The sequence below is a fragment of the Perognathus longimembris genome, chromosome 3, assembly GCF_023159225.1.
Source record: "Perognathus longimembris pacificus isolate PPM17 chromosome 3, ASM2315922v1, whole genome shotgun sequence".
NCBI lineage: Eukaryota > Metazoa > Chordata > Mammalia > Rodentia > Heteromyidae > Perognathus > Perognathus longimembris.
The window spans coordinates 107,666,569-107,694,424 of NC_063163.1; the positions used below are offsets into that span (position 1 = coordinate 107,666,569).

General features: G+C 39.2%; 1 protein-coding gene across 1 annotated transcript; it reads right to left on the reverse strand.

Annotated features, from left to right (window-relative positions):
* On the reverse strand, nucleotides 1–26,304 carry Stt3a (STT3 oligosaccharyltransferase complex catalytic subunit A). The gene is made up of 18 exons (XM_048343702.1): nucleotides 26,174–26,304; nucleotides 23,364–23,491; nucleotides 22,610–22,670; nucleotides 17,879–18,000; nucleotides 17,364–17,509; nucleotides 15,750–15,840; nucleotides 13,296–13,402; nucleotides 12,959–13,123; nucleotides 11,642–11,822; nucleotides 10,722–10,877; nucleotides 9,681–9,772; nucleotides 8,161–8,316; nucleotides 7,754–7,942; nucleotides 6,118–6,234; nucleotides 5,914–6,016; nucleotides 3,313–3,501; nucleotides 2,433–2,548; nucleotides 1–1,713 (listed from the first exon to the last, which is right to left on the reverse strand). Exons 2-18 carry the CDS (start codon nucleotides 23,449–23,451, stop codon nucleotides 1,675–1,677), a joined length of 2,118 nt encoding a protein of 705 aa, XP_048199659.1. The 5' UTR covers nucleotides 23,452–23,491; nucleotides 26,174–26,304; the 3' UTR covers nucleotides 1–1,674.
* Between the last annotated feature and the right edge of the window lie 1,552 nt (nucleotides 26,305–27,856).

The window sequence follows — 27,856 nt, forward strand, 5'->3', positions numbered from 1 at the left end:
TAAGGTAAAGTCATTTTAATGATATGGAGGGAATATGAGAAGCAGCAGAGTTGGAAAGTGGTTGTAGCTGGAAAGTGAAGAAAGGAAAACTATTGTTGCTGTTTAGAATTGATTTTTTTATATTAAATGTACTATAACAGTGAAAACAAAACTAGATTTTATAAAAAGATAGCTCTGTGTAGAACTAGAAAGTAACAAATTCCTAAGAGAATTATGTAACAAAGGTAATCTCATTGATACTACAGAGGAAGCTTATTAATGATCTCTAGTATTGACTGCATTGAAAAAAAGTCAGAATAACCTTTCACTAGGGAATAATTCTGTATATAAATCAAGTAATGTATTTACATAGAGGAAATCAAATCTATTAAATCTAAATGTCAATTACAATTGAAGTACATCGTACATAAATTAGCTTGGAGGGGAAAACCCTTAGATATACCCAAGTATGCCCAAATATATCCATTATGAATACCACTGTGACTTACCTAAAAGCCACACAATTCCTCCCTGCTTTCTTAGGTATGTTGAACTAAACAGGTACCGTATATTTTTTAAGACTTAAGGTTTATGTACACCAGTCTTGCAGTCAGGTTGGCAGTGCTCTTAAGATGACTGTTAATGTCAATGCTTCTAATGCATCTCCTCTTCTAATTAGCTTATTTGGCAAGGCCTTCAAAACCAGGCAATCAAACTAGAAGAGGTCATGTAAAAACAGAGAGCCCGAGACTAAGAATAAGAAGCTCCCTTTAAATAACTGGTTTTTGAGAAGTCTAAAGCCAATAAGCAAAGAGCCAGCTATTTACTGACAGTATTGAAAAGCTAAATTTCAAACTAATATGTATAGTTATATTTAAGCCAAGTCAGTAACATCTGCTGACCATCAAGCTCTATGTACAATGTTGGAGGAGTTTCTTCCTCCCAACTGATAATAATTTCACTGTTTGAGTCTTTAACATTGCTGGCTTAGTCACATTTTATTCCTCCTCTTAAAAACTCACCCTCATCCAAAGAGTTCTGGTGAGATCAGGTCTTGCTAGCTATTTTCTGTCCTATAAAGTCAATGAGCCACTAAGGAACAAGAGACACTGAGAATAAAAACATAATAATAAGGAAACTAACTTTCCTGCCCAGAAATAGCACTCCTCTGGTCCCACAAACATTTATTCATCATTCAATAAAAATTTATTAAGCACCCACGATGTGCAAGCATTGTGCTGGGTGCTACAATACAGAAAGTATGACAAAGTTGTTTATATATGTAGAGTCAGAGCTAGTCCTTGGTATTTTTCCTGATATAAGAAAGAATGCCCCTACTTGGTTCATTTAAGGAGCTAAAGGCATTGAGAAGGTATGTTGCATGTCCTTCTATCAGCCCAGCATAAATGTTTCCCTTCCTCAAATCAGCCATAAGTCAAAACAAATAAGGCACATTTAAAAAAAAAAAAAAGTCCCCCCTTTCATTGACCAAAGTAAAGCCATGACATTTCATTTGGTAACTTGCTCAGAATTATAAAAATCATTCCATTGGCCCAGCCCATACTGTCCAGGGCAAGACTTCAAGATAATTCTAATCCCATTCGGCTCTGTTCTTATAAACTGCATATAAAAAAATCTTCAATGTCCTAAATATGACGTGCTCAGTACAAAGTATATCAGAACTGGATGTGACATTTATGTCCTTGACAAGCCTCGGTTATCCAGGTCCTTTACCTGCAACATAAAAATGTCAGTTTAATATTTATAATCAGACCAACTTTGGAAAACGCTTCTACTGAAATGGGTTCACCCAAACTATGACGCATTATACTAGTTTCTGTTGCCTCATTTTGTATTTCGAATAAATAAACCGAGTATGAATCAGAGACTAGCTACTCTCTGCTAGCCTTTTGAAATGAATAACTCTGTGAGGAGCAGTGAAAAATCTTTCACTTGCATCAGGAGTTCTCAACCTTTTGTTTTGGGGACAGTGTCACTATGTAGCCTAGAATTTGAAATCCCCAGGCCCCTGCCTTCCAAGTACTGGAGATGTAGTGGTGCAAAACCATAATCTTCTCTTACAAAAGAACTTATGTAATCCATCCCTATGTGAGGCCATGTAACTCTCCTAAGTTCTTCAGTAAGAAAGAAGAATGTAGTTCAGAAAAACAAACTTTCTCTTCTTCCTCAAGCCCGACAATCACTACATACTGCAGCCCCAGCTACAAAAGGATTACTGCAATAACTGCCAACATGACAGGCAACGAAGATGTGTCCTTATAACAATCCAAAATAGAAGAGTAAAATTTAAAAAGTGAGTTGCAAGCTACTTTTCAGATACAAATGTCATTACAAATGCCACTATTTGAAAAACACGTGGCCTATTTTATTAACTACTGGAACTAATATGCAACTATGTGAATTGCTTTGTGAGACATGTAAGATCTACTTACCTTATATATCCTCACCAGCCAATGTTCTGTGGTATAAGCTTCTTCCAGGACATCAAGCTCAAAATCTTTATTCCCAATCTCAGCATTTCGAACACGGTCAAAGCCTGGTGGACGCTCTAAAGGGAGAAAAAGAAAGAAGAACACTTTTTACAATGCTGATTTCTTAAAGTGACAGTAAGTAAATGCTGTACATTATTATTTGTGTTATTATCTAGCTTGTATTTTGGTTCATCTTAAAAAAAAAAAAGGCGTTGGGTAGTAAGAACAAACCAAATGTTACCCTAAATGAAGTTTTGTCCAAAATAATGCTTAGTTGAGTCCATGAAGCTGATCTCTCCTAAGAGATAGGAACTGACAAGCCTCTGAGGATTGCCATCCAGAGGCCTCTGTAACACACTAGAAACCCTTCCATGGATCAAAGAAGAGAAGGTCCTGCATCTGCTTCAAAATCTCTCCCTAACACAGAACCCTGAGAGTGAAAGCCAAAGTGAAGACTTCACCTGATTAAATCCCTTTCAACGTATTCATCTGAAGAAATGAAGTCCTTTGCTTCACTCTATCTCTTTATTCCTTTCCTCACTACGCCCTTCTATACTGAAACACAAAATAAGGGAGTATTTTAAAGCACAGAACCTGGAGCCAGACTGCCTAAGTTTGAATCCTAACTCTAGCACTGGTGGTGTAAATGTTGGCCAGTGTAACATCTCATTGATAACTCAATTTCTTCATCTATAAAATGATGCTAATATATATTAGTTCTTTCTTTTAAGTTGCTCTAAGTTAACTGAGTTAACAAAAGTAAAGCAGTTAAAGCAGTGCCTGCACAACAGTATCAACTGTAACAGTTATTACTATGTTTTGAAAATTATAAAACACTCACTGGCTTCTGTGTAGACCTGACCAAAGCGGTAGTAACACATCTTGTACATGAGGCAGTTGAGCAGTACTGGAGACCCCTCTCGGTCCACACGGAATTCTCCAGTTGGAGTATAATAGTCATTCTCCTTGATATGTTTGCCTGTATCTGTGCTCCCTCCAATCCGCACCATCCAAAGAAACTTGTTGATATCTAGAGGAAAAAAAGGAAAGAGTAATATATAGGAAAGGTTACTGGAGCTAAGTAACCTAAGGAAAAAGGTCAGTATTTCCAAGAAAATTTCCCATATGTTTTCTACTTGGGACTGATATTACTTAATTAAAATGAAGGGAAAATGGTCTGAGTAAAAGATTTTTCCTCAAAAACTGTTCTTAAGAATTATCAGGGGGGCTGGGGATATAGCCTAGTGGCAAGAGTGCCTGCCTCGGATACACGAGGCCCTAGGTTCGATTCCCCAGCACCACATATACAGAAAACGGCCAGAAGCGGCGCTGTGGCTCAAGTGGCAGAGTGCTAGCCTTGAGCGGGAAGAAGCCAGAGACAGTGCTCAGGCCCTGAGTCCAAGGCCCAGGACTGGCCAAAAAAAAAAAGAATTATCAGACTCCTTAGCTGGGTGTGATGGTGCATCTCCTACAGTATTTCCAACTACTCAGTAGGAAGAGGCAAGAGGGTTGCAAGTTTGAGACCAGCCCAAGCACATGATTTTGAAAACACTTATCTAAATTTAACCAAGAGTTGTAAAATATATAACTCTTGGAGGAAAAAAGGAGAAATAACAAACAAAACTATTTACCTAAGAAGTTGATAGAGTATACCTAAAACTGATCACTACTAAATAGCAAAACATGAGGGGTTAGTGTTACTGCATAGCTTAGCAGTAAAGCACTTAGGGGCCCTCAAATCAAAGCCAGTAGCCCCAAAGAAAGAACCTAAGCACTAAAAGATAAAATGAAGAAATTACTGCTGGAATTTACTGGAAATTGTAGAGTCTTAACAGGAGGAGATCACCATTTTTTTTTATTATAAACCTTCAGAATGGTCGAACTTTTAAAAATATAAATAGGTATTGCTTTAATTTTGTACAAGCTTTTTATATATTAATAGGATTTATATTGTATTTTCACATGAGAAAAATATAAGTACATTAAGAAAAATATAAGATGACTTCATAAGTATGTAAACATATGTGTGTGAGAAAGATGTGCTTTTTTCTTCTTTATTGTCAGAGTGTGATACAGAGGGGCTACAGATTCATATGAAAGGCAGTGAGTACATTTCTTGTTCTACTTGTTACCTCCTTCCTCATTTCCCCTCTCCCATGTACAAGCTATTTTTAAGGCAATGAAATTCTACCTGGATGTTTCTTCTACAATTATCTTTTTGCCAGTAATCACAGAGAACATGGTAACATATGCCTCTTTATACACTCAGTTGTCCTGCTATATCCATGGGGAATTGGTTCCAAGACACCCCCTATAGACACCAAAATCTACAGATGCTCAAGTCCCTTTAAATAAAATGGAGCTGTATTTGGATATAACGTAATTTAAGGGCTGGGGATATGGCCTAGTGGCAAGAGTGCTTGCCTCGTATAGATGAGGCCCTGGGTTCAATTCCCCAGCACCACATATACAGAAAATGGCCAGAAGTGGCAGTGTGGCTCAAGTGGCAGAGTGCTAGCCTTGAGCAAAAAGAAGCCAGGGACAGTGCTCAGGCCCTGAGTCCAAGCCCCAGGACTGGCCAAAAAAATAAAAAAATAAAAAAATAACGTAATTTAAATCTTCCTATATATTTTAAGACATCTTTAGATTGCATATAATACAAGCTAAGTGCTATAGAAATAGTTTTATGATGTACTACACTGAGGTAATAGTGACAAGGAAAAAATTTACATTTTTAATACAGACAATTTTTTCCCCAGAGTATTTTCAATCTACAGTTGGTTGAATCCATAGATGCAAACCTATGGACAGAGAGACAGATGACAGATGTACACATGTACATACATACATACATATATTATATGTTGTAAGATGGCAGATTATATGGCCAGAATCCAGTAAACAATGCTAATTCTTAGCTGGGAATGTGACTTAGTGGTAGAGTGCTTGCCTAGCATGTATGAAACCTTGGATTCGATTCCTCAGTATCACATAAATAGAAAAAAGCCAGAAGTGGCGCGGTAGCTCAAGTGGTAGAGTGCTAGCCTTGAGCACAGAGAGGCTCAGGGACAGCGCCTAAAGCCCTGAGTTCAAGTCCCAGGACTGGCAAAAACAAAACAAAACAAAACAAAAAAAACACCCAAAAAACAAAGCTAATTCTTAAGTTCACTTTCCTAAGCCTTAGGTTCCCTGCTTTACTACTTGTGGCACTACTATGTCCTTAAGACAATCATTTATGTCAACCTATGTGAAAATTATTCACGCTGTTTTCCTGTTTAATGCAAAAACATCAAAGTATCAAAACCTCAGGCTACAAATACTTACGAGCTTCCCAAATAAGAATAATATATCTTGGTAAGCTTAAAGGACAACAAAATAGGAAACTCATTTAGTTTGCTCACAATCTATGCCCTAAACTGAGAAATAAAATTAAGTATATTACCATCAGAAGAATATCCAGTAAGGCCTCCAAAAATGACTAGCACATAGCTGACATCAAGTTCCCTCATGATCTCATAGGCTTTTTCTTCTGTGGACGCCATTGCCTAGAAAAATAAATGGACATTTCTCAAAGCATAATCTCAAATCCTATGTTTCTCTCATAGACTTTACATTACCAAACACTCTGAGAATTCCTCCACCTTACCTGCCCTACTCGAGAAATATGGGTATTATTCCATGTATTATTGTCCACTAAAATTGTCCGATTTGCCATAGCTGTAATCTGGTAGCCATAATCCCACCATGACATGACTTTTGCATCCTGAAACAAAAATAAAAAATGAACAACACTCTTCTAACTGCCCCTAAAATTAACTGCAAGAGTGTATGGGAATCTTTGATCTTACAGGAAGGCCTAGATAATCAATGCATTCACAAAGTTATAAAGTTATTCACACTTAACAAGAAAAAAATTTCTTTTTAAACTGAAGGAGTTAAGTTTTATATTTTTGGACTTAGATCAGAAGCAATTTTATCTGTATGTTCTTGTTTAATCTTTTTGTAGAAGGTTTTAATTCAACCTATCAGATTCTGAGTAAAGAAAAAATCTGACAGCTACTCCACCATTTATATAGTCAGAAAACTGCAGCATAATTCATACACAATCTCTATATTTTAACCCCTCTACCTTTATCTAAAGAACTATAATAAAGTGAGAACTATACAGACTGTATATTTAAACAAATGTACAGTATCATTGGGTGATTTTATTGAATGACCTCTAACAAAATTCTTTCTCATGAAAATGGAAGAGGAAATGAAATTCACAAACATTATAGACAAAGATTAAGATATCCTAAGTTTGGGAGCTACAGACAGACATAGCTCAGTTGTAGAGAACTTGCCTAGTAAGTGCAAAGTCTTGGGTTCAATCACTGCACTACAAGATTTAGAAGATTCTTACTTCAGATACTAAACAGATCTGACTCCAAAATACTATCCCCAATAGGAACTGCAAGAAATCACTTCAGAGCTCTGGAGTACTACAATGTTAGCAACTAGAGGTGTGGCTCAAAAAGCAGAGCACCAGCCAGCCATAAACAAAAAGCTGAGCAAGAGCCCTGATTTCAAAGTAAATAAAATACAAAAATAAACTATAATGTTAAAATAATGAAATATCTCTAAGTAACTAATGTAAGCTAATTAAAAACAAAACAAGTCGTTATCATAACTACCAAGTGCAAGGCTGAGTTCAAACTCTAGTATCATGAAAAAAAAAAAAAGTACAGTCATCCCTTGCTAGATCATGGTTCACATATTGAGGCTTCACTGTACCACAGATTTAAAAATACAATTAGGGGATAACTTAATGAAAAGATTTGTATTTTCTGATTTTCCTCTAATAAATGTATACTACTTATTTGTATCTTTTTTCTTCTTATAAAACTGAAATGTTCTCGGATGAAAACTACCATCATTACAAATGCAAATGTCTAAACAAACCTTAAAATACTTCAGTAAGTCCCTATTAAAGAAATCTCAAAACTGAACAAAAGCAGATTCTTTAAAGCTTATTTAAAACTAGGTGCCTAAAATACTAATTTCTCAGACTAGGGGTGCAGATCAAGTGATAGGTTGCCTGCCTAGTGAGTACTAAGGCACTGAGTTCAAAACCATAGTACAAAAAAAAAAAAAAAAGTACCAACCCCCCCACACACAAAAAAATGGTAAGAAAACAAAATTGCAATTTTCTTATCCATCTGAAAGCTACAAGATTCACTAGCATATCAAATGCCTCCCCTTTCGCTCCTACCCACAAACCCTCTACTCCCAAATTTCACCTCTGGAGTATTGTGACGAAGCCAGTAATATGCTTCTCGGAAGTCATCAAAAATGATCCTACTGCCATCTCCACCACGGGCAGACAGTACAATGGAGGGAGAAGAGTAAGCCTCACTGGTCACCCAGGTTGAATGGAAAGTGTAAGTGATGAGAAAGAAAGCCATGACCAGTATCATCCCACTTGCCACCTATAAAAGAATTGTGCATTAAGCCACACTGAATTTATACCACATACAAAAGCTTCTTATAGTCAATTACACAAACTGGATGAATTAGTCAGAGTACATCAGTTAACACCACTGACTTCCTATGACACTGCTGTTTTACACCCTCACTAAACATATATGCACACATGCACACACATTCACACAGTTCCCAAAGCCTGTTAGGATTGCTTAGTTCTCACTTCATTCTTAATGGGGTAGGTGGAATCCTGTTGCTTCTTGCTCTTCTTGTCTGGGCGACTTATGTCCAGATTCTTCATATATGTGGAAAGCACCTGGGAAACTCCAATGCCAGAAAGAATGCACATAACAGGTGCCAACACTAGCATTAAACGCACCTAAAAGAGACAGTAATCGTGATCAGTGTTTAACAAATTACAGATTTATTAATGGACTATGATGTCAAGTTAGCCTTTCAAACATGATTTTTCTAGAACAGAAAATACTTAGTATGGCTATAATAGCATATATGTCTTAAACTTTGTTGCATTCTACGTGGGTACATATGTATGTGTGTCCAGAATAATGGAGCAAAATATTTCTTGGCCCTGTGGTGGCATATGCCTGTAATCTTAGCATATGGGAGGCTGAAGCCTAAAGACCTGAAGACTGAGCTAAATGTGTGCTATATAGGGGGCACCCCAGGGTATACAGTGATACTGCCTCAAAAAAAGTATTAATATACATATATACATATATATGCACACACATACACACACATATATTTTTTATCTGTGAGAATCAAGAGTCTCTAATGAGATAATCTTCCTCTGTGGTCCAAGCTAACCTCAAACTGGAGACCTCTCCACCTCTACCACCCAAGTGCTGGGATTACAGGAATGATCTAGCCTATTAGACTAAGATGTATTTCTTAATAGTGGCTTAGAATCAAAATAATATGACTATCTTTTTTTTGGCCAGTCCTGGGGCTTGGACTCAGGGCCTGAGCGCTGTCCCTGGCTTCTTTTTGCTCAAGGCTAGCACTCTGCCACTTGAGCCACAGCGCCCCTTCTGGCCATTTTCTGTATATGTGGTGCTGGGGAATCGAACCCAGGGCCTCATGTATATGAGGCAGGCACTCTTGCCACTAGGCCATACCCCCAGCCCTATGACTATCTTAATACATCATATAAAGTCCCTCCTCTCTTAAGAATCTAGCAATCTACTCCCAGGCCTTCAAGAATAAAATTAAAAATCACCTCTTCCTCTGGGAGCAATGGCAAGTGAGTTGAACTCAAAAACCTAGTGCTTGCTAGGCAGGCAGTCATGGCACCTGAGCATCAGCCCCCCTTTTCCCAGGCTGACTTCAAGTTGTGATTCTCACCAAGTGCCAGTGGCTCACACCTATAATCCTAGTTACTCACGAGGCTGAGATTTTAGAATCACGGTTCGAACCCAGTCAGAGCAGACAAATTGAAAGTCTCTTATCTCCAATTAGCCAACAAAAAGCCAGAGGCTGAGGCATAGCTCAAGTGATAAGAATGCCAGCCATCATCAAAAAGGTAAAAAACATAAGCCCTGAGTTCAAGCCCCAGTATTGACACACAAAACAACAGCAAGCAGCTTCACAAATCTACGTACTCACAAATCTACGTACTCAGAAGGAAATAGCTACATAGTCATCCTTCCACGTAGAAACAAATAAAAAGGCACCTCAAAGGGAGGGGTGGAAAGTTTTGCCAGGACCAAGAACATGCCTCACCATTACAGCTGAAAAGTACATGCTGGTCACACCATACATGATGATAAAAATCCGGGCATCAGACAAGTTGCTGAAGCAGTAATAGAGGCCAACTGCAAAAGAGGAAAGAAGTAGAAAGCAGCGAAGCCCATTAGACCCTTGTCTCTTTCTTGTATGACTGGATGACTTCACAAATTTAATCCAACAATTCCACTTCATAGAATTTATCCTAAAACAACAATCTAAGTAATGTGCAAAATGCTTACTACAATCTTCTATATACTAACAAACACATGTCTACAGCAAAGAAAAAATTGAATGATCTATCTTAACTATTTCTATAAAACACAAAATAACAGAATTTTTTTCTTTTTTAAAAAAATAGTGCTGAACCCAGGCATAATGCAAGCTAGGCCGGCAATCTGCTCTGACTATCAAGCTGCAATCCCAGCCCTATTATAATTCTTTATGCACAGGGAAAAAAACTGTATGCCTAAATCATATAAAACAAGTGGATGAATACATATATTAAAATGCTAAGAGTGGCTAAATATAGGTGGTAGAAGTTCCTGTAACGTTTACCTTTTTCACTTTACTGAGCTTTGCTACTTTTATAATATGTACTTACTTTCACAATAAAAATAAATTTTAAAAAAGTTATTTTTTTTAAATCCCTAAAACTGGAAAATTCTAAGGTTATTATCTAGACTGACCAGAAGACAATAAAGAAACTTCACTTGCAGCATGCCATTATAAAACTCCAATAGTGCCAAAAAGAAGTCATGGGGCTAAGCAGGGGGAAATACAGTACAAGTACTAAATAAAAATTGGAATTAAAACTTATATTGAGTTCTATCAACAAAAACGAAGAGAAAATTGTGAGCTAAGACTGTAACCTCAACTTCTATACGGCTTCACACATTAAAAAATTATGCTTAGCCACCTTCTGTCCTGCACAGCAAGAAGAGGCAAACAAAAACAAGGATGAAGGCAGTTGATACATTTGGAATCAAAAGGTGATTCTGACATAGGCGGCCTCTTCAGAACACAAGGCAAACAGACCTGGAAACATGAAGACGAGGAGCTGTAGATCAAAATAGTAGGATGACCAGGTTGTGGGCTGATGCTCAGACACAGAAGCAATGATGGGGATGTTGTTCTTGGCATAAGAAGGATCAAGCAGTGAGTAGAAACGCCCCGTCCAGGGAGATATTTTTCCTGGCAACCAAGAGGTAGTATATATGTCACAAATATTCCCAATACAAGCATGTTATTATCTTAACTAATCACAACAGTCCATTTTGGTGATTCCCAAAGATCAAAACGAATCTGTTTGCTTTAACGGCAGTAACTCTTATATTCACGCCTTCCCTTTTAAACTTGGGAGTACTCTTATCAACACAGCTACAATACAAGTGAAATGTAGAGGGAGACTCAAAATAGAGGGAGAAAAACTTTCTGGAACGTTTTAGGCCTGATTTTGTTGAATAAAGGCCAATTTTAGACATTAAGAACATTTTCTCGTCTTAAAGTAAGCAATACATTATTTCTACAAAAAAAAACCACAACAAAAAACAGACTAGGAAACAAAACGGAGAAAGAAAATGTGGCACTCAGATCAAACTATAAATAGCCATAATTTAGTTTCTACAGGATTAAACCAGTGTCATGACATAATGGTACAACAAGGAATTTAAGGATTTCTATAATCCAATATGCAGGAAAAGAAAAAAGTAAGTAAAAAGATTATCAAGGTGAGATACAGTCTTTTCACTGGGTATGATTTAAGAACAGCTCTAATATACAATCTGCTACTGAATCTAAATCTTGGGTTGACAAGCAGATTAAGTGTAATTTTAAAAGAAAGAATTCAATGATTGAAATAAAAAAGAGAAACTGAAAGAAAATACAGTTTTCTGTGGCCAGGACATATCATCAATATCCACTTTGTATTTAATCCTAAAAGCTGTGATTGTTCTCACCTGTCAGCATCAGGAGAGCTCCCACAGTCAGTAGGACAAAGCCTACCAAAGAGATAACACTTCGGAAAAGAACTTCAAATTGCTGTGGATTCAACTTGCTACGCAGGTAATCCACGAAAGCATGGATTTGGCAGAGACCAAAGACTCCAAAGGCTGCCATGTGCTCTGATGAAAGCACAGGCTGTAGAGGAGAAAAAATGCATTATGTATAGCAATACTTTAAACAATAAAATATAATGAGTTTATCTGAGACCTGCATTATCCTGATCTAGTGCAGACTAAGGTGTCACATGAGCACTGAGGTTCCTGTAGAAGTCAGGACCAATACAGAAGACATGGAGTCCCCCAAAGCAAACCATATGCCACCATAATCACCTTTCGGTCAGGCTATGCATTAACTTAGACTACAATATCCACCAAATTCCATATACTGAAGACATATCTGACAAACCATATGCTACTCCATGTGCCAGGCACTCTGGATCTCTTCCAGAACTTGAACCAGATGTTCTCCAACTCTAGTAGGAATTGTTGTCAGTGGAACTGGGAGTGTTGCAACAGGTTGCTGAGCCTACTGCATGGGTTATTGATTGGGTAGCTGTGTTAGGGATCTACAATCTGTATTTCTAACAAGTTTCCAGACAATTCATGTCTGTAAACTACTTTTCAGAATGACAATAATTTAACAGAGGTTACAGACAACTGTATTTATTTCTTTCCTCCAAACAAGACTAACTTCTTTAAGGGCTATGGAATATTTTCATTCTACATTTCCCAGTAGTTAGCAATTACATACAATCAGCAAAGAAATAATCTCTGAATATTCTACTTTCATTAGCATTTTAAAATGAGATATCAAATATACCATATGATTCTCTAACTTAATAGTTGTCTGCTTAAAAGATATTTGTTCTGCTTCTTGAAGAACTTCCACATTAGGTCCCATTAAGATCAGGATTTACTGTCATTAATGGTATCATTAGCATTAGAAAGGACTAGAAATTATAATACTTTTGTAAAGTTGTAATTTTGTTAAATTATCAATTTTTTTAGTAACTGGGACAACACCCATCAAAACATCCTCCTTATCCCTCTAACCTAAGCCATTTAGGTAAGAGCCATTAAACATCTTCAAGCAAATATGAACACATTCCTGGAAGCAGGTTTTAACAACCAATGATTCTATTGCTGCTTCTGTTGACATAAGCAGTCCAGGATCAAAGATCTAAGACTTATTCTTCTAAGATAAATCAATCTAGTCAGAACTGCTTAGGAAAAAAAGAAGAAACTGAAAACCCTACTCAGTCTAGGGCTCACCTGAAAACCCACAAAGGAGATCTGCATGGAAAGAATGGTGCCCAGGCAGTAAACAGTGCAGTAGGCCACATAGATGCGATGGGAGAAACGGCCTGTTAGCATAAGCACCAGGACATGGAGAGGGATCAAGTTTATCAGGAACACATAACCTCCCCATGAAGAGACCTATGAGAGGAAAGAAAAAAAAATTAATATATAGAGGGACTGGAAGTAAAGCTCAGCGGCAAATTAATTGCCTAACAAACATGAGACCCTGGGCTCCAAGAAAAGTACTAGGAAAAAAAAAAAGACTTGGGGGAGGGAGGGAGGGAGGGAATTCACACACAAATATAGTTACCATGTAGAAATATGCAAGGGCGCACTTGGCAGCCCAATAGATGGAACCAGTCTTTACTGCCTTGATCCACATGTAATAGGTGAGCAGCATACAAAAGATGGCAATCCCTGCCAGGGAGGAAAAAAGCACACCAAAAATTAAGAAGAGACCATGTTAGCATAATGGCTGGTAACACTATCCTGAAACAGACTGCCTGGATATGTATTCTTAGCAGTACTATTAAGTAAAAGTGTAATTTTAGGCAGATTACTTTACTTCCCATTGTCTGTTTCCTGCCAAAAGTCTAATTGTATCTGCTTCATAAAACCACTGTGGAGACAATTGTCATTAATGTACATCAAACAGATGGAACACTAGCATATAGTAAGCATTTAGCCAACTATTATTATTTCCAGGTATTAAACTTCCTGCTAAGTCCTACATGCAGCACATACTATCAGGTACCATCCCATCTATAAATGTTAACAAAGCTAGCCCACAGTCTCTGGTTGTTACTTTCTTTAAATATTTATTTAATGATGTTCAAACATCAGGGCCCACCTCAACTCCAATCACTTCCAAAAGGTCTTCCTCAACTCAAAACTTAACTCTCCTTACACTGTATTTCCCAAGTACTCCAATGACAATTCTATCATGGTAACAGATCAATATTTGCCTTTTATTGAAAGAAGGGAAGGGTTGTTTAGGTAGTTTTTGGAATTTCTTTGTTTTTACCAGGAAGTGGTTGTCAAATCAGGATCTTTGTCCTACACTTGGCTTAACATAGGCTTAAAATTATGATCCTTCTGCCTCACCCTTCAAGACTCTGAAATTACAGATACACAACTTTGCACCTACATTTATAGGTTTATTTTTATATCCCATAATAGAATATGTGCAATGTAAATTTTATTTACTAGCAATCCCTTCAACTTAAATATGAGCTAAAAGGAGTTTATTATCTGTATGACACTGTTTTCTCAGTAATATTCCCAAATATATGTTGAACTGAAAATAAAGCATGGTGGCGCATGCCTATAATACCAGCTACTAAGGAGGAAGAGACTGGGAGGATCCAATTTCAAGGGAAGCCCAGGCAAAATGTTAGGCAGATCCCATCTTAACCAGCTGAATACTGCAGAGCACATCTGTGGTCCCAGTGACACAGGAAAGGTAGGGTAGCAGGATATTGGGCCAAGGCTACCCAAGACAATAATGTAAGAGTCTACCTACTTAAAATAACTAACCGTCAGGGTGCACTGCACTTACAAACTCATTTGTTGAATGGTAACCCCTTTGTATACTACTTAAAGATGAAAAAATGATAACTAAAATAAAGTAAAAGAACCGCCAGACACCCATGGGTCACATCTAGATAATGTCTATTCAGAAAGCTAAGATTTGACAATCAAGGTTTGAAGCCAGTCCATACAGAAAAATCCTCAAGATTCTTATCTCCAATTAACCAACAAAAACACAGAACTGGAGATGTGGCTTAAGTGTACAGTACCATCAGTCAGGAAAAGAAAAGGGCTAGGAGCATGGCTCAAGAGTGGAGCACCTGGGCTGGGGATATAGCCTAGTGGCAAGAGTGCCTGCCTCATATACACGAGGCCCTAGGTTCGATTCCCCAGCACCACATATACAGAAAACGGCCAGAAGCGGCGCTGTGGCTCAAGTGGCAGAGTGCTAGCCTTGAGCGGGAAGAAGCCAGGGACAGTGCTCAGGCCCTGAGTCCAAGGCCCAGGACTGGCCAAAAAAAAAAAAAAAAAAAGAGTGGAGCACCTGCCTAGAAGTTCAAGGTTAAGATCAAGCCCCAGTACCACAAAACAAATGAAATATAAAGTAAAATATCAAGAAAAGTAATAACTTTAAAGATATTTATACTCCTTATCTGGGAAATTCTTATTTTATAGTTTTTATATTTTCAGTGCTTTGTGCTTGCTAATAAGGCATTCTACCACTTAAACTATACCCAAAGCCCTTAACTAGGAAAATAAAGCAAATGATCAACCTTACTCTAGAGATGAAACAAAAGCTGTTAAGGAAAGTTCTCACAGTTAGGTACCAGAGCACAAGTGGCATATGCCTGTAATCCTAGCTACTCAGAGGTCTGAGATCGGAGGATCACAGTTCGAAGGCAGCCCATGCAGACAAATCTGGGAGACTCATCACCAGTTAAGCAACAAAAAGTCAAAATGGAATTGTGGCTAAAGTGTTAAAGAAATCCAGCATTCTGTGAGAAAAAAAAAATAACAGAGCAAAAGGCTCGGTCACAAAATTCTCACTATGTTCCTAGAAGAGATGACAGAAGGTGAATAAAACATTCCTGAGAACTCTTCCTGTCCATTTCAGTTCTACCCATCAGGTACCATTTTTATTATTACTAAGGATTATTATTATTGCCAAATACTACTGTACTTTAAGAAGTTCCATTAGATAGTAACAGATTTCCTTCAGCAACTTAAATCTTACCTTCATTATCATATGATCCAGCTACAGATCTAGAAATATATCCAGGAACTACAGCAATCATGGCAGCTGCAAGAAGCCCAGCCCCTGCATCCTGTAAGGAAAGAGCAGTACTAAGGAGTTAACTCCAACACACCTATGAAAGAACAGAACACCTAGACTGATCAGTTTATAATGGACCTAGAGGGAGTCCAACAACTTCCCAGGTAGATGTGACAAATGCTTACAGAAAAAAACAACCAAAAAAACCCCACCAAAAAAACCACAAAAATTTCACAATCAAGTCTCCATTGTGACACTAAATCTAAATTGAGTACACATACATTTAGGATAGACAAATAATGTGAGCTTGTGGGAATGAGGGTACATGCCCACAATCCTAGCAGGCTGATGCACAAACTCAAAGCCAGGCTGAACTACATCCTAAGATCCTGTCTGAAACAAAGAGAGAGATGGATACAGATACACACAGACACAAACATACACACACAGAGACGCTGAAAACATCAGAATTTGCTCCAGAATGGGCTACTGGTCCACAAAAACTCCCAGGCTTATCAGTCCTTTCCTTTAATATTGATGTACAGCACAAGAACACCAGTCACCAGCAAGGCATCAAAAAGGCAACATATCAAAGGAAGAAAATAATTATCTAAGTTAAAAAGCTAACAAAGATAGCTGGGCATGATGGCATAAGCCTGTAATGCCAGCATTCAAGAGGCTAAGAGAAAGACTTTGCATTCAAAGCTACATACATCCCTTGAGTTCAAGGAATACAAAGCAAGACTCTATCTCACTTGGACTGAAAATGCAAAGAGCTTAGGTAACCTTTGAGCTCAGCAAAGAAACAAAATATAACCCAGACTCCAAAAGACTTATTAGGTAGGCACTGGGGAGGCTGAGGCCAACCAGAGCTATATGGCAAGTGAGAGTACACGCACGCACACACACACACACACACACACACACGTTTGTCTACTGATAAAGAGTTAAATTCAGGACAAAGGCAACAAACAAGGAAGAGGACAAAAATTTTTCCAAATTAAACCCAGATTTCCCAAACACTCCTACTAGTCTTGTCTCCTGTATTTCCATAACACTATAGCCAAAGATGCAAAATAGCTTTCAGGAAACCAGGATCAGCAAAGCTGAAACCTGGGTGGAAAAAAGCATGATCAAGTCAATTACAAACCTTGAGTGGCTTATGAATTTTGAATGAATGTTTTTAAAAAAATGAATAAATAATTGTTAAGTGATTCTTTTCTATAGAAATAACCACTTTGCAAAGCTTCATGCAGTTTTTCCCCTTTTCCTTACATTAATAAAGGTTTCAAAATCTAAACCTACTTTGAATTTCAAATGATTTTTTTCTTTATAAAGAAATTAACTTGATTTTCAAATACCTTTCCTAAGGGAAAAAAGTTGATAATGATTTTTTTTAAAAAGCATACATGCTAGGGAGGAAGAGGAGAATGAAATTAATTCAGCCCAGTAGATGCTGTCATTAGCCTCTATCTTTCTGCCCTTCTAAGCCTCTCAGTCCCCCATCTTCCAGCATCTACTAGGGAAGTTCAATGACACTCATTCCCAAGCTTCTTGTCACCCCAAGTCCTTCACCTTGAGTTCTTTGGTAAGGTGGTATGTTACAATGGTGGTAAACGAGGAGAAAAGAGGAGCCAGGAACACACAGACATTCCGGATGTCAATAGTGATGTGGAAAAAATGGAGCACATGGTAGATTGCAGCAGACGTGATCATTAGGCCTGTAATAGAAAGAAGAAACTCATTAGGTTGTCCTGGTAAGACAAAGAACTTGAGAGAAAGGGCCAATCCAAGAACCCAAAGAGTGACTAGAAGGTCTTGACAAACCACCAGGGAAATACTAGCACAACAAATGTAGTCAGTAATCTTCTAAATATCTCTCCTAGGAATTTAATCACAAGTTCAGAAGGTATGAAAAACCACCCATCTCCATTTCTTCCACATACATTCTCCTGTCTTATGTAAGATACACTTTGGAAATCTATAATCAGGATAAAACTACTGGTGTTACAAAATGAAACTATGAAAAATAAACTATTCTCTATCATTTACATACTATATTTACTTTTTCATAATCCTTTTCTCCTCACCTGGATATATTGTTCCTCCAATAATTCGTCCCAATGGATACCAGGCTCTGTCATCAAACCAGTTATGGAATTTATAAAATCCCTCCTCAGCCAGGAAGCGAGTCGTCCGGTAATTAAAATATCTAGAGGAAGAAAAAAAATATAACTGTCTCCTCTTCTTCCTATTTAGTTACTTTCACTAATGTGTAGTGAATATTTCTCCTTATTGAGAAATTTACCATTACTTGGATAAAAGTAAGTTTGGCATCCAAAATTATCCCGTGTTAGAACATTAACATAAATCTCCTACTTATTTCTACTTCGTGCTTGTCTCAAAGTGGGACACTGTTTTTCTCAGAAGGAAGTGAGATCTTAGTATTATCAGAAAGCACTCAAGTGTGATATTTTCCCAGGCTGGGATGTGGCAGGCAAAAGAACCAGTAAAAAAAGCTCAAGGAATCAAAAGATAAGACCACTGAAATGTAAACTCTGGTAGATTTTGGGTCTTTTCAAGTGACAGAAACACATTTTTTAAAAAAATTCTGTACTACATACAAGAACCCATAGATAACACCAAGTACTGAACATCTTCACACTACTTGTATAAAACCATATGCAGGATGAAAAAATTCCAACCCACACTGTAACAAAAACTTAATGAGTCTTAAAACCTCTAACAAGGCCTCCTCATATTATTTCAAATAATCCACTGACATTGTAGCTTAAAATTATAGATTACACAAAAAATATGTGACATGAAATGCTTAGGGCCACTGTTCTAGGTTTAAGCAATCCAAGTCCTTCTTTCCTGTTTCTCATTTAAAAAGAAACCGGGTGGGGGGGGGGGTAGGAATGTGGCTTAATGGTAGATTGCTCACATTGCATGCATGAAACCCTGGGTTTGATTCCTCAGCACCACATACACAGAAAAAGCCCGGAAGTGGCGCTGCATCTCCAGTGGTAGAGTGCTAGCCTTAAGCAAAAAGAAGCTCAGGGACAGCACCCAGGCCCTGAGTCCAAGCCCCAGGACTGGCAAAAAAAAAAAAAGAAAGAAAGAAAATAAATGGGGGTGGGGGGCGGGGGGTGGAGCGTGGAGGCAAAAATAAAGCAATATATAAATGGGTATCAAACTAGGATGGTTTAATTAGCTCAGATAGTCAATTAATCATCCTCTGTGCCTGCCTCCCTAACCCTGTTTTCTCCTTGGTCAGTCAAGTTTTGGTAGCTGAAGTAAGGAGAAGCAGCAGATGGCAGAAATCTCTACTCATCACAGATGAGTGTTATTTTGAGAACTGTCAGAGACAGAGGGATACGGAGAAAGGGCAGTCAACATGTGTATAAATGATGCCCTACCAGTACAAGGCACAGTGAGACAAAGGAAGGATAAGTAGGTCTGATGGGACTTATGCTCCAGGGCCCATTTCCTATTCTACAAAAGGAAAAGACAGGACACATAATCTCTACGATCCCTTCCAGTTCTATGATTACACAACAGATACCTTTGGTTTGCTAACCACTTCATCTCAGTATTTCTCATCTAGAGAGTCTAAGAAAGAATCCCTAAACAGTCGGATTAAAAAAAAAAAAAAGGAGAGGGGATTGGGATTGTGGATCAAATGGTAGTGCACTTGCCACAGCATGCATGAAGCCATGGGGTCAATGAAAAAGGGAGGAAGAGATATAGACAAAGGGTGAGAAAGAAGAAAGGAGGTAGGGAAGAAAAGGAAAAGAGGAAGGGAGGAAGGAAGGGAGAAAGAAAGGGAAGAAGGGAGGGATGGGAAGAAAAGAATATGCGTAATACTTCAAAATCCTTTAATATAAGTACATAAAGCCAGGCACTAGTGACTCATGCCTGCAGTCCTAGCTACTCAGAAGGCTGAGATCTGAAGATCACAGTTTGAAGCCAGCCAGAGCAGAAAAGTCGATGAGATTCTCTATTTCTAATAAACTACTCTGAAAAAGGCAGAAGTAGTGCTGTGGCTCAAGTGGTAGAATGAAGCCTTGAGAAAAAGAATCTCATTAACAGCGCCCAGGACTGATGTGTGTGCTCACATACACACATCTACATAACAATATTAACATACCAGGCACGTACCTTAAACTTTTTAGTCAATGCTCTAAAAAGTAAAAGTGTATTTTTTTTTCATTTTTAGAACTACTGGAATTTGAACTTAGGGCCTCATACTTGCTAGCTAGGCAAGCACTTTACTACTGAGCCACGCATTCACCCCAGATAGGATTTTTAAAAATCACTAACCCCTCTGAATAATAATAATTAAAAATTTTAAGCTAAATAAGCCTTTAATATTTCCAAATACAAATGTACAGAATCGAATAGGCTATTCTTTATAGTACAATAGGCTAGGCGCAGAGGCTTATGCCTGTAATCCAGCTACTCTGGAGACAGGGATTGGAGGATCACATTCAAAACTAGCTCAGGCATAAAGTTAGCAAGACCTCAACTCAACAACAACAAAAAATGCTACGTGTGATTCATGCCTGTCATCTCAGCTACACAGGAGGAATATGTAGGAAAGTGTAAGCCCAGGCCAACCTGACAAAACAAATGCAAAACCCTTTGTGAAAAATAAGCATAAAGGGTTGTGGACATGGCTCAAGGGGTAGAGTGCCTGCCTTGCAAGAACAAAGTCCTGAGTTCAAGCCATAGGACCATCAAAAAGAAAAATGGTATAGATTAAAAAATCATGATTCTAGGAGGAATCTAGGAGGATTCTAGGGAGGAAGGAAGAGTGACAGGTTGAGACTAATTGGAGTAGAACACATTGTATACATGATTGGAAATGTCAAAATGAAATTCTGCCATCATCCTCCCATAACTGCCAAAAAACAAATAAACAAACAAAAAACCTCCCCAAACTCTTCCTAAGCCTCAACTTCAGGCAATATAACAGTGAAACCAGCCTTGAAGTTAAGACAATATTACAATCAAATCTTGGCTCCTCTACTTAAATGTCTAACAACTCCTGAGTCTCCTCATTAGTAAAAAGAAGTAACAGTAAGTATATCTCATACAGTTGCTGCAAGGATTTAGACATCATCTGTAAAATAGTGCTTGGAGCAAACTGAATGCTTAATAAATGTTAGTTATTAATACTGAGGATCCATATCATTTTTAATCTAATAAACAGAATCCTTAACCAAACTCATAGGTTTTATTTCTTATTGTTAAGACAGGGTTTCACTACTTAGCCATAGCTAATCTCACACAATCCTCCTGACTAATTCTGCAGTGCTGGGATTACAGGAGCACACCAACACATACCCAGCTCTTAGTTTTATTATTTCACACCACCTTAGGACTTAATAAGCTAACTTTCTATAAATGATCAAATCAAACTTTAAAGTCCTGGATCTCTAATTCATAACTCTGTGATTCCCTTTAGAGTCCTGAATATTCTTCTCCTTCCCTCACTCTGAAACACTATTCTTGACCAAAGGGAAGCCAGACTACTCTCAAGTCTTGCCAGACCTTAAGGGATAGGCAGGCCTAATAGCAATAATCTGTCACATTTTATGAGTGCACAAGACTCATTTGTTTAATTCCAACAAAGAGGAGATAATCATCCCCTTTGGAAATCTCAAAGGGTTTTCCTAAATGTACTGACAATACATTATCACTGAGAATTGACTGGAAATAGAATCTGAAACCGGTGAACTTAAATGACTCCCAAAGGAAAATGCAGTAAACGCTTATGCTTGGTACCGTGGGCATCCAGTTCCAAGGAGACTGCTGCTAAGGAAGAACTTCTAAAGCTCAGGCCATGGAGAATTCAATACTGTACTGGAGACATATGACTCTTTTTTTCCTATACCTATACCCAACTTCAATTTCCACTAAAAGCCTTCAGCCTTTCAGCAAATCTAAAACATTCACTTTGTCTTTTAAAATATATTATGTGTTTGGCTTGGGAGAGTTATCCTAACTTTTACCTTGCTTTTTAGGCAGCAGTTTGTTTGGGGGAGGTATATTTTCACAAAATTAAGAACAAAGAAACAAACACTCAGATCACACAACAATTTATAAACTCATGATAACATAGAACTAAGGGCTTGCTTACATCAACTGAGTTTTTGAAAAAAAAAATTTTTTTTTTTTGGCCAGTCCTGGGGCTTGGACTCAGGGCCTGAGCACTGTCCCTGGCTTCTTCTTGCTCAAGGCTAGCTAGCACTCTGCCACTTGAGCCACAGCGCCACTTCTGGCCATTTTCTGTATATGTGGTGCTGGGGAATCGAACCTAGGGCCTAATGTATACGAGGCAAGCACTCTAGCCACTAGGCCATATCCCCAGCCTGAAAATATTTTTGAGAAACTTTTTTTCCTTATGGAATTGTTAACTCTTTGTACAACTACTTAGTAATAGGAATAATTTTTTAAGAAGAAGCCAGGCACTGATGGCTCATGCCCGTAATCCCAACTACTCAGGAGGCAGGGTTGGAAGCCAGTCTAGGCAAGAAAAATCCATGAGACTCTTATCCCCATTAACCACAAAATGCTGGAAGTGGAGCTGAGGCTCAATTGGTAAAGTGCTATCCTTGAGCAAAAGACCTCAGGGACAGTGCCCAGGCCCTGAATTCAAGCCCCAGTACCAGCACACATATACACATACAAAAGAATTAGAGCAAAGAAAAAAAGCTGTTTTTTTTTTAAACTGCATTTTCTCAAAGACACATGAAATAAATCTAGAAATAAGGCGAGCTTATTCTAATAGTAGGCCAAGCAAAGGTACTTACGGATCAAACTCATGGATAACACTTTCAAATCTCAGGACAGCAAAGAGACGAGTGGAGAAAGCTGCAAAAACCAGAGAATTAATATTTTAGTGACAATGTGCCATGAAAGAACAACAGAAGAACAGTAAATAGCCTTATAGAAAAAAATGGATTCTCCAACACACCAATCTCAGGAAATGCTGGCTAAAGTCTTTTTCTAGCTCCTCAAACATAGAAGAAACAAAGTTAGACTACAGCATCTATATTTCCAACTATATAGCACATATATATGTGTGTGTGTGTAGCCTATAGCATCACATCTGCTTACACCGTACTGAACTTGGGTTATCTTCTTCATAAACTGACCACACAAACTAACCATAATCTTAGAGCAAACTAAGAGGTATGTCAACCTGTATTTACAACTCATTAAGAGCTAGAAAATCTGAAAAACGGTAACTTCTCAAGAGAATTTCAAAAATACTAAAGTTACAAAAAAAAAGTCACTGAGGTAAGTACTGAGTCCTTTATAAAATTTAGTATCCAATGGTCATCATTTCTGTTTCAGCCCTGAGGAAAGGAACTGGTATAGTACACTTCCTATTTTCCTCCTATGATCACTAGCCTTGATTCTTACATGCTTTTGTGTCTTATTTTGTCTTCACCAAACTACAGTGAAGAATACCAACCTGCTAAAATAAGGCATTTTAAGAAAAGTATTTTCAAGGTTTGTTCCTTCCCATCCCCAAAGGAAGAGGGCCATGTGAATACTCACATAACACAGCAGCCATTGACAGAATGAGAAGTTTTAGAAGTGTGTCCTGCTTCTCATAGGACAACCGCAAAAATCCAAGTTTAGTCATCTTGACACCAATGGGTCACACCCGATAATACTTTAAATAACTAAAACACAAAAATCAACACCATAGGATAATGAATACCCTCAATTTAGTTAAATTAACTTTAATCTTCCACAATGAGAAAGAATCTGAATATACATATGAGTTAATAAAAATACCAGGTAATACCAAGACCCAAGCTTTGCCAAAAGCAAAGCAAAGAAGCAGACACAATCAGCTCTACAAGTTAGGACTAAAAAAGGTAACCAAAATTTAATAGCAAACATGCTGTAATCCCTGCGAAACTAACGCAGGAGGATTACAAATTCTAGGTCAGCCTGGTTATCTTGGTGAGACCATGACTCAAAATAACATTTTTTCAAAGGGGCTGGAAAAGGTCAAATGTCAGTGGCTCAGGAGACTGAGAGCTGAGGAAATAGGTACAAAAACCAACCCAGGCAGACAAATCCAAGACTCTTTAATTCAATTAACCAGAAAAAAAAGCCAAAATTGGAGGTATGGTTCAAGCATAGAGCACTACCCAGGAGTAAAGAAGGGAAATGAGAGTTCAAGGCCCCGAGTTCAAGTCCCAGTACTGGCACTTGTCTAGCACACAAGATGCACTTGGTTCCACCCTCCAGAACCGTATTGAAAAAAAAGAAAAAATGCTACTCATAATTCTATTTCCCACTCATTCCTTCACAACCAGCAATATTATTGTACAATAGGAGTAAAGCAGAAACATAAAACTAAAAAACATGGTGGAGGGAAGAGATACAACTAAGATGGCAAACAACAACAACAAAATTAATAAAATGAAGAAAGAAAGAGTTTGGGAAAAGGCATGAATGTATAAAAACAAGTAGAGAATGAACATTAAGTAGAGAAGTGAAAATTGAAAGAGGAAAAATAGAAATCATGACTGAATACACACAATTTCCAGTTCTAAACTGAAGTTTCAACTGACTGCCTATGAGCTTCTATTTCAAATTCCAGCAGAGGTTGTATTAAGTAAACTGGATGAGCAATCACCAATTTGGGTGCAATCGTGCAATCATGAAGATTCACATACAGAGACCACTGTACACTAAATCCCATAATTCACACTCTCAACTGCTATATATGTATTTCCCTTTCAAAGCAGATTTCAAGGCATCCTATCTTCATAATCGACCCTGCTGACTTAAATGATTCCATGATACAGAGACAATTCATGGCACCAGATGATAATCTAAAAAGAAAAAAAAAATGCTTCCTACTGAACCAGAAAAAAGGCCAGAGGAAAAAAACTGGATTAAAATGTCCAAGGAAGCAGTTGGTGCACTGTTTGTTCTGAGTGGTGTTCACTTGATGAACAGTTACATGTACCAATTTACCACAGCAGCTGCTGGTGAAGGACGAAGGGATAAAGAACAAAAGCTATGTTAAAATTATTCAAAACTATACAGAAATAAATTAAAAGCCAGCAATGTTCTTCATCTTTTTCCTACTTTTATTGCAAAGGGGGAAAAAAGTAACATGGAACTAGGTGGAAAGGTTGAAGAATCATACATTCCTCATTCCAACACCACTAAGTCTAACAGGTCCAAAAGGACATTTTTAGATGTGTGTGTCTAATTACAATTCCAAAAGGAATTCTTATCTTGCACTGAAGACCTAAGAAGTCAGTCCTTTCTCTCAGGTTTGCAGCTCTTTTTTTTCTAGAATGACTAAAATAGAAACAAATTTAACACCACTGAGTTTGATATGATCCACACCACGCACTTGAGTAAGTAAGAGAAAATACGCATGAGGGATCTGGGCTTGAAACCTGAGTAACGGCGGTAATTTAATCTGATGGAGTTTTTATGTCCCGGGCCATTTTCTCACACCGCCAAAGCAAATAAGGGCAAAAACCATTTTCTTCAAAATATCAGCCTCAAGCCGAGTGACAGTGGCTCACACCTGTAAATCCTCGGGAGGCTGAGATCCCAGGATACAGGTTCAAAGCCTGTTCGGATCCGGTAAGACCTTTTATCTCAACTCAGCCACCAGAAAAGCCAGAAGTGAAGTTGTGGCTCAAATGGGTAGAGCCGTCAGCCCCGAGTGAGGAGCTCAGAGACAGCGCCTAGGACCTGAGTTCAAACCCCAGTACATGCACATGCACATACACGCGCGCGCGCGCGCACACACACACACACACACACACACACACGTTCAGCATCTGCTTTTTCACATTAACTGTGTCCGGCAGGCATCGCCATGCTGTCCCACCCTAGCTAGCTTCTGAGGCTGCCCTCGTTTTCAAACCACACATTTTTACACCCTCTCTCACCACTCCACTCTGAACACCCCTCATCCCCACCCCGCAACCCACGTCGGCCCTGGCCTCGCGTCCCAACCCCTCTCCTTCCCTCCCCACCCCCAGGGCTGACCACCAGCGACCCCACCCGCCGCGGAACCCCCAGCTTCACCTGGGACCTCGGCATCCGACGTCGTTTCCGCTCCGAACTCGTCCCAGGACCGCTCCGTTCCCACGCCCCCCATCCACGCCGCTCCCAGCACCGCTCCGCCGACCCTCCCAAGCTTTCTTTCCATTCTGGGAGGCCCCCCCACACCACACCCCACGCCCCCCTCCACGGCAAAGCCCCACGCTCCGCTCCCCACCACCTCTCAGAACCCTGCCTCCTGCACTTCGTTCACACCCGCCATACTCCTGAACTGCACCGGCCGCTAATTCTCAAGTTTTTCCCTAAGGCCTTCTCACCTGGCCACGGTTCCTTGAGAAGCCGCTCCTCTCCCTCGGCCATCCGTTCAGATGGCGCACCCAACCCTGGCAACAGCCGGGTCCCGCCTCTCAGGTCGCTCCACATTGGTTGGCTCTGAACCAAGACGACACTTCCGGAGAACGATAGGCCTATAGCGCTATCCGTCAAGTTGGGAGGCGTGGACCCAGCCGCGCTCCCACTTCTTAATTGGTAGTTACAGCTATCACTAAAGAGGTTAGAGGCGGGACTACGCGCTCTCAACGAGCTGTCATAGGTGGGCGCATGAGAGCGACGAGCGCGGAAAGAACGTGCTCCGAGGGGTTTGGTTGAGCGCCGAGGAGTGACGTGTCGGTCTGCGGACCGGAAGGAGACTCGGTGGGGAGGCGTGGCCAGTTTACCATAGACACGTGACCAGAAGCGGAAACTGCTCAGAGAAACTGGCCCAACGTACATATCCTAAACTACGGGTACTGGAGACTGCTCGTGGGCGAGTTTTTAAGGTACTACGGACCTTTCTCTGATAAAAAGCTTAAAGGGGAGGAGGGAAGGATATCCTACCTGTTTTCAGTGAGAACCCATCTTGCTAAGGATTTGTCTGCTAATTTGTTCAAGAAATAGCTTAAAAAGCTCTGATGACTACTATTAAGGGATCCCTGACAGATTTCACGAGGCATTTGCCGTGGCTTGTGGAAGTGTGCCTAGGCCTCGAAGGGTTGTTACGGTTGTGCTGGCAGAATCGGCATTGCATGGCGGTCACCCGGCAGTAGACCAGGAGGGCTGCCGCGCCCTGCTTCGCCAACTCACGCCTGGAATCTTAGCTACTCATTAGGTTGAGAGCTGACAATCTAGGTTCAAAGCCAGCTCGGGCAGGAAAGTTTGAGACTTTTATGGCTAATGCCCGTACACCCCAGCTACCTGGAAGGCTGAGGCAAGAAAACCACAAGTTGGAGACTAGCCTGACAACTTAGACCCCATCACAAAACATAACAGGGCTGGCTGTAGCTCTAGAGGGAAGCAATTGAGTAGCAAGCACGTGACCCTAGCCTCCGTTAAGAAGGGTGTGGGGGTGACCTACGAGACTGATTAAATAAGTAGCCTCATTTCTATAACTTAAAGCATTTGCTTTTCAGTTCCAAGTTGAAGAAATACTGTGATCTTTTTCAAACCATCCTCATAACTACCAGGAAGTAGTTCTCTGTGGTACTACTATTAAAAGGCAAGAGGCACTAGGCTACGGTGGCACACATGTAAGAGGTTAACCAGGGATACATAGCAAGACCCTGTCTCAAAAAAAAAAAAAAAAAGCACATAAAAGGCAGTCATTCCGCATTTAGAAATGCTGGTAGTAAAACTTAATTTTTTTTTTTTTAGTGGTACTAGAGTTTGAAGTCGGCTCCATACTCCTTCTGCTTGCTTGTTCAGCTCATGCTCTACCACTGGAGCCATGGTACCAGCCTTTGTTATTTTGGAAATGGAGTTTCCAAGACTTGTCTTCCCCGGGTGGTTTTGAACCTTGATCCACCTCATTTTAGCCTCCTGAGTAGCCAGGGTATTATAGGTATGAACCAACAGCACCTGGCTCAATCTTTCAGTTTTTTTGTACAGTCTTCAATAGTGCTCATTTCCAAGATAGCGACGTGTGTGTATCTCTGTGGCAGTTAGTGAGACTCCGAATCTTGCAA